This window comes from Schistocerca serialis, chromosome 2, assembly GCF_023864345.2.
Source record: "Schistocerca serialis cubense isolate TAMUIC-IGC-003099 chromosome 2, iqSchSeri2.2, whole genome shotgun sequence".
NCBI lineage: Eukaryota > Metazoa > Arthropoda > Insecta > Orthoptera > Acrididae > Schistocerca > Schistocerca serialis.
This window is the reverse complement of record NC_064639.1, coordinates 466,945,164-466,956,476: the sequence shown is the minus strand read 5'-3', so window position 1 is coordinate 466,956,476 and position 11,313 is coordinate 466,945,164. Positions and strand designations below refer to the sequence as shown.

At 41.4% G+C, this 11,313-nt stretch overlaps 1 protein-coding gene across 5 annotated transcripts in view; it reads right to left on the bottom strand.

Moving 5' to 3' along the window:
- Positions 1-3,248: 3,248 nt before the first annotated feature.
- The window catches only part of LOC126457378 (GTPase-activating protein skywalker), a 313,983-nt gene continuing 305,918 nt past the window's right edge, over positions 3,249-11,313 (bottom strand). For all 5 annotated transcript variants that reach the window (XM_050093629.1, XM_050093631.1, XM_050093632.1 and 2 more), the window contains 2 exons: positions 9,375-9,604; positions 3,249-4,216 (listed from right to left, as the gene is read on the bottom strand). In XM_050093629.1, the coding sequence (XP_049949586.1) occupies positions 4,075-4,216; positions 9,375-9,604 (372 nt within the window). In that variant the 3' untranslated portion in view covers positions 3,249-4,074. The remainder of the gene's footprint in view (positions 4,217-9,374; positions 9,605-11,313) is intronic.

Genomic DNA, 11,313 nt, shown 5'->3' with positions numbered 1-11,313 from the left:
ATTTTCCAATAAAAGAGTGTGAAGGAAAGCAAATCTACATTTTAGCATTTGTAGATTTAGAGAAAGTTTTTGACAAAAGACTAAACTCTTCAAAATTTTGAAGATAGCAGAGATAAAATACAGGGAGCAAAATGTTATTTGTAACTGCAGTCGCAAAAAGTCAAAGGACATTAAATAGAAGCCCTACTTGAGAGGAGAGTGAGACAGGATTATAGCCTCTGCCCAAAGGTATTCAATCTGTACAATGAGCAAGATGTGAAAGAAACGAAACAGATATTTGGAAAGGGCATTTAAGCCCAGGGAGAACTTAAAAGTTTGCCAATGGCACTAATTCTTCAGAGATGAATAAGGACTTAGAAGAGCACTTAAACATAATGGATACTGTCTTGAAAAGAGAAATAAGATGAACATCAACACGAGTAATTGAATGTAGTTGAATTAAATCAGGCAATGCTGAGGGAATTAGATTAGGAAAACCGAGACTAAAAGGAGCAGACTCGTTTCCAAAGTAGAGGGGACATAAAACACAGAATTTATGAAAATGAACAATTTGTTAACATCTAATAATGTCAATTTAAGTGTTATGCTGTTTTCTCTGAAGGTGTCTGGAATGTAGCCTTGTATGGAGTGAAAAAAGGATGATACACAGTTCAGACAACAGGAGAATAGAAATTTTTGTAATGTGGTATTATAGAAGTATACTGCAGATTAGATTGGTGGACAGAATAAAAAATAAGGTGGTACTGAGTCAAAAATGGAAAAAAGGAAGTTGTGGCATTGTGGCACCATTTGATTAAAGGAAAGGATCAGGTGGTAGGGTACACCCGAAGCCTTAACAAATTGTCAATTTGGTACTGGACGAAGCCTTGAAGAATACAGTGCACAGTTTTAAGTGGATGTAGATTGTGGTAGTTATGCAGAGATGAAGAGGCTTGTACAGGGCAGACTAGTACAGAAAGGTGCATCAAAACACTCTTCGAACTGAAGATGATGACAACAACAACATTACCCCGTAGAGACCAAACTGTGTTGGCAAAGGTAAAAATGCTTCTGATTTCGTAAGACATTAATGCATGAACTGGTTTCTGAAACAGCTTCACAAACATAGTATTCCACAAGTGGCTCTTTATGACCTAATGGCTATTATGCAAATATCTTTTCTGAAGAAATAAAAAATGTGTGTTTCACTGGACTGAAGCATATTGTGTTAGGAAATTTCTATCTTCACAGATTTGTGTAAAATTTTCTTATAAATCTGCCTTTATATATTGGTGTAAAATTTAAGAGCATACATTAAAAAACAAATATATTTATCACCTTCCTTTCTTGTTCTTTCCTCTTAGAAAAAAGATATCTAAGTTACTGGATATTTGCACCTCAACACTACAATGGGACTCTTGAAGCTTTCCCTGCTAGCCCTCTGCACCCTGACCACCTCCACTTTGCCCCATGTTCCTAACTTCACTCATCCTGCACCCACAGCATCTTCCTTGCAGTCACTATCTGTTACTTCCTCCTAAATCACTCCTCTACATCACTGTCATTGTATACTCCATCAACTCACCAGTGCCGCTGCATGAGTCATATTCCTATCCCACTCAACTCTGCCTCCCTTTTAGCCATTTGCCACCTTCCTCCAATCTGCCTCCTTTCTTCCCTCTCCCACATCACCTGACACCACATCAGTTCCAGCACTGTGTATTTAGCAGAACACTGTAGCTTTGCTTCTCTCTCTCTCTCTCTCTCTCTCTCTCTCTCTCTCTCTCTCTCTCTCTCTCTGTGTGTGTGTGTGTGTGTGTGTGTGTGTGTGTGTGTGTGTGTGTGTGTGTGTGGGGGGGGGGGGGGGGGGGGGGCGCGCGCGCACCAAGGCCCACGAGAAGGTAGGCCCAGCAGCCATCTCTGGCAGAGAGCAAGTAACTATTTCAGATGAGTTAATAAATCTTGTCTGTGCATTTAAATGTACGCAAGCTCTTTATTGCACATGGCAAAATTAAGACCTTTAGTGGGTACCTTTTCAATTACATACTAGTTTCCCGTAGGCCCTTCACAGAGCACAGTGTTCGCAAAGTGTGGCAGACAACCTGACTAGTGTGACTTCAGAAGTTCATTGCAGGGCTCTCATCTCTTGCGGGCCCTGGTTTGCACCCAAACGCTTAGCGGTGTTTTCAGTCTTTGTTTATGTGCTCTCAATCACTCAATGCCTCACTGTACAATGAGTTGTTATGTTTACTCCTTTCATTATTTATACTAACGTAAGAGGGAGAGGGGCAATATTACCAATTCTTAAAACAATAAGGCCATTTTTATACATTCTGCAGCCATGTATACAGCACTACTTTCGAGGTATTCTGGATTAAACAGCTCATAACATAGGACACCAATAATATCTTATTATTCTCATTTTCTGGAAGGAAGTACTAGTTGAATTTCACTTTTCCTGTGCACCATGCAGGAAGGAAACAACTACAAAATCATTTACTACTTTGTAGATCAAAGATTTAATTTTGCTGAAGGGTGACAATTGGTACGAAGATGGTGTGTAATTTCAGTACAATGCCTGTTTAACTCCAGAGCCAAGTTATTTAAAAACAGCCCTCTACTCTCCATTTTCTACCAAGTGCAGTAGAAGTACAGGCAACTGTACAATGAAATGTAAATTAAGAGCAAGTAAACCACAAAGGAGCACCATTGCTATATTCAAATAGGTTTTTTATTTGACAAATATGGAAAATTTGGTAAATAAACAGAAATAGGTAAATTGTCCTGCATAAAATAGAAAATGATCCCACAGAACCTTGCTGTTCTTATTTTATTAACTTTTTGTGAGCCTTTCCACATTTTTATCTGGTATTCTGTTGTTAATCAGAATTCTTTTGGAATGGATTTCACAGAAAATAGTCACATCACAGAAAACAGTTGATTTAAGCACTAAAACAATAGTAGGCGTTAAGTGACTGCTCGTTCCAAAATATGAACTAATACTAACTCGAGGCAAATTCCAGCAACAAATAGTAAATGTTTCATAGTTTCATCTTACCTTTTTTGTTTGCTTACAGTCTCTCTCTTCATTCTAATTAAGTGATAACATTAATTAACTCATTACAATTAATTTTGTACTGTTTGAGAGATTTTTTTTTTTGTAAATTGAATCCAGTAAGAAAATAATGATCTTATATTGTGGTAACTCATTAGCATGACAGACTTGATTTGTGCACCCAGTGGAAATGAAATTTGCAATTACTACAAAGAAAAAAGTTATAGTGTTTCATTTGATTCACACTACTTGTAGTACTAAAACATTTATAAAAAATATATGACAGTTAGCTACATCATTCTTAGGTGCATACTACCCAAGCAATTATAGGCAATACATAAAGACACTACACTGTCCCAGTCACAACTTGAATAGTGGTGTTCTATTAGTGCTACATTATTGCAGGGAGACACACATCCTTAAATAACTCTCTCTCTCTCTCTCTCTCTCTCTCTCTCATGCCAATCTCAAGCACACAAAAACACAATGGTCACATAATATACCAGTGTTAAACATATATTATCTTGCACAGCATTGAACTGCTGCTGAACTGTACATATATCTTATTATTTTTTTCTAAAAAAAATAATAATATTTCAATCGATAAGCGTGGCTGTGTAACATAACAATAAATTATTTATAGATACACAAATATGTAAACAGTCTATGAAAAAATGTACAAAGCATTTACACCAAATAGAAAGCTCATCAATAAAATAACTGAATAACACGCATAAAAATTGTATGGATAAACAATACAGCAACAGAAATATCTAACAACACTACAAACTGCAACAATTACAAAACAATAATTTAAATTATGAAACATATGTTACAAAAGAGGTCATAAGTAATGGCCATATAACAATTCACTATAGGTTTAATATTGAAACAGACTCCCAGGGTAATAACTAAAACTGGGAAATTTTCTTATAATAAATAAGAAATATGTACCATTTCACTGTCTGTGGAATGCAACATTTACACAATAGTTTGTACAAACAATTTCTATAACCTGAGATCAAAGAACATTAAAACATTCAGGCTCCAGAAAACCCATAAACTTCAAGCACTCTTATTTCGAAGTCCCCACTGGCGCACAAGGGAGGATTGTTGAATGTGAGGCAACGATCTGTTTTGCCAAAGCGAATATTTTCATCCATCCAAATGGCTTGTCCCTCACTGTAATGAAGACAGAGAAATACATATAACAAAGACAATCTCTGAGATCAAAAAAAGTATATGTAGATTATGTGCAACTTATTTTGAGAAACATTGTCCCAATTGCTGCACCATATTTAATGAATTGACAAAACATTATCCTAACCTGATTATCTCTGTACCGGCATAATAAAATATTGCTCAGTTTGTTTCCAATGGTTTCCCGTGATATTTAATTTCCAATGATGGTGTAGTGTACAATGAGCAGTCACACAGAGGGATATTAAAAATAAAAAAGAAGTGAATGAATAATAAATAAGTGAACTTACATCTGTTTTACAAAGAAATACAAGTAATGAAAAAAAGGAAACCCAAAGGCCTAGAACATTTCTTTTTGTAATGTATGACAAAATAATCCTGACACACTCTTGTCACAAAAGCTGCAATATTTGACCCGTTTGCCAATTATTTTGTATTAAACAGGTCATTGGAGGCCAAGTAAAATGTTGGACTGGACCAGGATTCCAGTAACCGTTGTAAGTGATATAGGGAACGTAATGGTAACTTAAGATTTAGATGATTGAACAGGCAATTGATCCCCACTACACTCCTGGAAATTGAAATAAGAACACCGTGAATTCATTGTTCCAGGAAGGGGAAACTTTATTGACACAGGTTAATAATTGGCTCCTTTTACCGACCTCCCGACTCAGCAGCATTAGTGGCAGAACAACTGAGAGAAAATTTGGAATACATTTCACATAAATTTTCTCAGTATGTTACAGTCTTAGGTGGAGATTTCAATTTACCAGATATAGACTGGGACACTCAGATGTTTAGGACGGGTGGTATGGACAGAGCATCGAGTGACATTATACTGAGTGCACTATCCGAAAATTACCTCGAGCAATTAAACAGAGAACCGACTCGTGGAGATAACATCTTGGACATACTGATAACAAACAGACCCGAAGTTTTCGACTCTGTATGTACAGAACAGGGAATCAGTGATCATAAGGCCGTTGCAGCATCCCTGAATATGGAAGTTAATAGGAATATAAAAAAAGGGAGGAAGGTTTATCTGTTTAGCAAGAGTAATAGAAGGCAGATTTCAGACTACCTAACAGATCAAAACGAAAATTTCTGTTCCGACACTGACAATGTTGAGTGTTTATGGAAAAAGTTCAAGGCAATCGTAAAATGCGTTTTAGACAGGTACGTGCCGAATAAAACTGTGAGGGACGGGAAAAACCCACCATGGTACAACAACAAAGTTAGGAAACTACTGCGAAAGCAATGAGAGCTCCACTCCAAGTTTAAACGCAGCCAAAACCTCTCAGACAAACAGAAGCTAAACGATGTCAAAGTTAGCGTAAGGAGGGCTATGCGTGAAGCGTTCATTGAATTCGAAAGTAAAATTCTATGTACCGACTTGACAGAAAATCCTAGGAAGTTCTGGTCTTACGTTAAATCAGTAAGTGGCTCGAAACAGCATATCCAGACACTACGGGATGATGATGGCATTGAAACAGAGGATGACACGCGTAAAGCTGAAATACTAAACACCTTTTTCCAAAGCTGTTTCACAGAGGAAGACCGCACTGCAGTTCCTTCTCTAAATCCTCGCACAAACGAAAAAATGGCTGACATCGAAATAAGTGTCCAAGGAATAGAAAAGCAACTGGAATCACTCAATAGAGGAAAGTCCACTGGACCTGACGGGATACCAATTCGATTCTACACAGAGTACGCGAAAGAACTTGGCCCCCTTCTAACAGCCGTGTACCGCAAGTCTCTAGAGGAACGGAGGGTTCCAAATGATTGGAAAAGAGCACAGATAGTCCCAGTCTTCAAGAAGGGTCGTCGAGCAGATGCGCAAAACTATAGACCTATATCTCTTACGTCGATCTCTTGTAGAATTTTAGAACATGTTTTTTGCTCGCGTATCATGTCATTTCTGGAAACCCAGAATCTACTATGTAGGAATCAACATGGATTCCGGAAACAGCGATCGTGTGAGACCCAACTCGCTTTATTTGTTCACGAGACCCAGAAAATATTAGATACAGGCTCCCAGGTAGATGCTATTTTTCTTGACTTCCGGAAGGCGTTCGATACAGTTCCGCACTGTCGCCTGATAAACAAAGTAAGAGCCTACGGAATATCAGACCAGCTGTGCGGCTGGATTGAAGAGTTTTTAGCAAACAGAACACAGCATGTTGTTATCAATGAAGAGACGTCTACAGACGTTAAAGTAACCTCCGGCGTGCCACAGGGGAGTGTTATGGGACCATTGCTTTTCACAATATATATAAATGACTTAGTAGATAGTGTCGGAAGTTCCATGCGGCTTTTCGCGGATGATGCTGTAGTATACAGAGAAGTTGCTGCATTAGAAAATTGTAGCGAAATACAGGAAGATCTGCAGCGGATAGGCACTTGGTGCAGGGAGTGGCAACTGACCCTTAACATAGACAAATGTAATGTATTGCGAATACATAGAAAGAAGGATCCTTTATTGTATGATTATATGATAGCGGAACAAACACTGGTAGCAGTTACTTCTGTAAAATATCTGGGAGTATCCGTACGGAACGATTTGAAGTGGAATGATCATACAAAATTAATTGTTGGTAAGACGGGTACCAGGTTGAGATTCATTGGGAGAGTGCTTAGAAAATGTAGTCCATCAACAAAGGAGGTGGCTTACAAAACACTCGTTCGACCTATACTTGAGTATTGCTCATCAGTGTGGGATCCGTACCAGGTCGGGTTGACGGAGGAGATAGAAAAGATCCAAAGAAGAGCGGCGCGTTTTGTCACCGGGTTATTTGGTAACCGTGATAGCGTTACGGAGATGTTTAATAAACTCAAGTGGCAGACTCTGCACGAGAGGCGCTCTGCATCGCGGTGTAGCTTGCTGTCCAGGTTTCGAGAGGGTGCGTTTCTGGATGAGGTATCGAATATATTGCTTCCCCCTACTTATACCTCCCGAGGAGATCACGAATGTAAAATTAGAGAGATTAGAGCGCGCACGGAGGCTTTCAGACAGTCGTTCTTCCCGCGAACCATACGCGACTGGAACAGGAAAGGGAGGTAATGACAGTGGCACGTGAAGTGCCCTCCGCCACACACCGTTGGGTGGCTTGCGGAGTATCGATGTAGATGTAGATGCCTGGGGTCAGATACATCACATGATCACACTGACAGAACCACAGGCACATAGACACAGGCAACAGAGCATGCACAATGTCGGCACTAGTACAGTGTATATCCACCTTTCACAGCAATGCAGGCTGCTATTCTCCCATGGAGACGATCGTAGAGATGCTGGATGTAGTCCTGCGGAACGGCTTGCCATGCCATTTCCACCTGGCGCCTCAGTTGGACCAGCGTTCGTGCTGGACGTGCAGACCGCGTGAGACGACGCTTCATCCAGTCCCAAACATGCTCAATGGGGGACAGATCCGGAGATCTTGCTGGCCAGTGTCGTTGACTTATACCTTCTAGAGCACGTTGGGTGGCACGGGATACATGCGGACGTGCATTGTCCTGTTGGAACAGCAAGTTCCCTTGCCGGTCTAGGAATGGTAGAACGATGGGTTCGATGACGGTTTGGATGTACCGTGCACTATTCAGTGTCCCCTCGACGATCACCAGTGGTGTACGGCCAGTGTAGGAGATCGCTCCCCACACCATGATGCCGGGTGTTGGCCCTGTGTGCCTCGGTCGTATGCAGTCCTGATTGTGGCGCTCACCTGCACGGCGTCAAACACGCATACGACCATCATTGGCACCAAGGCAGAAGTGACTCTCATCGCTGAAGACGACACGTCTCCATTCGTCCCTCCATTCACGCCTGTCGCGACACCACTGGAGGCGGGCTGCACGATGTTGGGGCGTGAGCGGAAGACGGCCTAACGGTGTGCGGGACCGTAGCCCAGCTTCATGGAGACGGTTGCGAATGGTCCTCGCCGATACCCCAGGAGCAACAGTGTCCCTAATTTGCTGGGAAGTGGCGGTGCGGTCCCCTACGGCACTGTGTAGGATCCTACGGTCTTGGCGTGCATCCGTGAGTCGCTGCGGTCCGGTCCCAGGTCAACGGGCACGTGCACCTTCCGCCGACCACTGGCGACAACATCGATGTACTGTGGAGACCTCACGCCCCACGTGTTGAGCAATTCGGCGGTACGTCCACCCGGCCTCCCGCATGCCCACAATACGCCCTCGCTCAAAGTCCGTCAACTGCACATACGGTTCACGTCCACGCTGTCGCGGCATGCTACCAGTGTTAAAGACTGCGATGGAGCTCCGTATGCCACGGCAAACTGGCTGACACTGACGGCGGCGGTGCACAAATGCTGCGCAGCTAGCGCCATTCGACGGCCAACACCGCAGTTCCTGGTGTGTCCGCTGTACCGTGCGTGTGATCATTGCTTGTACAGCCCTCTCGCAGTGTCCGGAGCAAGTATGGTGGGTCTGACACACCGGTGTCAATGTGTTCTTTTCTCCATTTCCAGGAGTGTATTTCCATATGTGAGTCCATTGCTTCAACCACTGCACCATCTCACTTGGTGTGAGCAAAAAAGGAATTAGAATGAGATTATTAAGACTTACAGCACCAAGTCATTTTTGTTTGTTAAACCACAGGTTCTTCGTATTTGTTGACAATAACTCAAGAGTGTCAGAATATGGGACTTCATACTGGATTTAAAAGGAAGTACGAAGTACTGATACAAATGTTTTTGAAACGTTTATTATGGTTACACACATTCCTTTTACCATTCACCAAATTACAAGTATTAAATTATGAACACATTGCATTTTTAACAGTATCAGTGTTCTTCAAGAAGTTTCTGCATGGTGTCCACGTATATGCTTAAAGCAATCTCTCTGTAGCTTCAAACAACCTGGCTACCAGATCAGGACTTGGAACATTTAAGACCTTAGCATTTTAATCTACCAGGAAGTTTCAAATCAGGCACACACAGCTGCAGAGTGAAAATCCATCCTGGAAACATCAGTGTTGCTTATTTCCAAGAATCAACTACTTTCTCGAATTTTTAATGGACTATCTAACTCTCAATATAGTAATCCGACATTTAATGAAGCTGGTTATGTTGAAATGTTTACAGATGCAACTTAGAGTCTATCAATACTTATGGATGTGTATACTTACCCTCCACCAATGGTTAACATTTTTGAATCGGCAGCCATGAAGAGCTCTGCTGAATGGTCAATATTAGGATCTCCATTACTGCAATCCATGCCTACCCACGGGTATTTGGCACGTTCTGGGTATAAACTAAAAAGGAAAGTCTCACCGGTCCCAAAGTAGGCTTGCCTGTTGCCATGATTATCTTTGAGATTTCGCTCATACCACCGAGTTGAACAATATGCTCCAAACACCTGTAAAATGAAATATCCAAGTCAGATTTTTCAACTTCTCCCAGAGTGATTGATAAAATGGCTGTGTCTGGATATCCATTTTGTTTGATGTCATTCTTCTTCCCAATATTCAACAGAGTCTAGTCGGAATCCAGACAACAAATATATTCAAAACCAGCGATTGCAGCACCTAATAAAGACAACTAAATCTGAAATGCTGTATAAGAAAAAGTAACTTAATTTGACATCACATACATCATTTTTCAGAATACATGGCTCATCGTTACTATGTCCAAGAATATAGACCAAGCAAGAATATAGAGGTATTTGTGGAGAAAATAGAATGTTTCTTAATTGTGTATATCTAAAATGACACCCACTTAAAGGAAGCGGAATGATAATTAATTTTATAAATCAGCTGTCAGGAGACTGTATCGAAAGCCAGTGTTTCAGTTCTCCCCATTTTATTCGGATATTTCCTAAATAGCTCAAGTTATGTGTAAGTTCTCTAACTGAAGAAATTAGATTGATCTGCTTTCTTTGTTGTATTGCCACCCTGAATGCATTTTATAACAAAGAATTGTAGTTTTATTATTACGTGTATGGCCCCCACCATCACAGACAGAACACACTCAACATCAAGCTAGAATAAAAAACACTACTTATCAGGGAAAATAAATACCCTTCAGTGGAGCTGCTAAAGTCACTGGTGCCATAGCTGCACTAATGGTGTCAAGCAGCTGGCGCAGCATTTCACCCTCATGGCCGGTCTCAGTGTGCTGGTACAATTACTTGGTCAGCAACTGACACTGTTACTGAAATTCAGGGGGTAACATTGCTCTGCTGTCACCCGCTGGAGCAGTCTTCAATGTCCACCACTGTATGGCAGAGCCTGCCATATGGTCCAGCGTCAAAATTGATGGTCGAGGGTTAAGCTAGCACCCTTCTAGTAAACAAACTGCTTAGTGACTATTGTCATCAGGTGCTGCCAGCCATATGTCGGGGGTTGAAGTTCACAACATTGGTGACACATTCTTTACCACAAGCCATTACTGGCTCAGCCAGCACTATCATTCTGCTGTCGTTATGCAGGGCTGCATGACAAGCAGCAATTCAGCATCATCCCCACTGGGTGTCTCTCAAGCAAGCACACTCTGTTCTGAGCCACACTGCACTGTTTACAGCTGTGCCAACTGCCGTAAGTGGACAATAGTGCCAACCTGTGAGAGACTAAATTTGCCCCCTGCTTCCATTAGAGAATGCGGATGCCTGGGATGAGAGGATCATATGTAGCATCTTGAGGAGTCTACGCCTGATCTGAAACCCTGTAATGTGACAACACTACCTAGCATGTAAAAGTCGTTACAAGTCCAACACATTAGAACACTGACACAAATCCTTATCTTATACACAAGGTAACAGTAATAAAACTGAAAAACTGCAGGGACTGGAGGAATAAAGATCCCGTGAACACGTGTCTGCACATGCATTGTTGCCATGGTACGTGGCACTGATAATGACAGTTCCTGTGACCACATGCCATCAGTTTCCTGGCTGTGTGAGTGATGCAGTGTACTTTAAGTAGCAGAATGGTCTGGTTTTCATGTCAGGAACGAGCCGAGATGGTGTTTGTGTATGGCCAGGCAGATGGAAACAATCGAGAGGCAGCAAGGGTATACCAAAAAACAAGTAACCTCACAGACACCAACCACATCACACAATATTTCAAG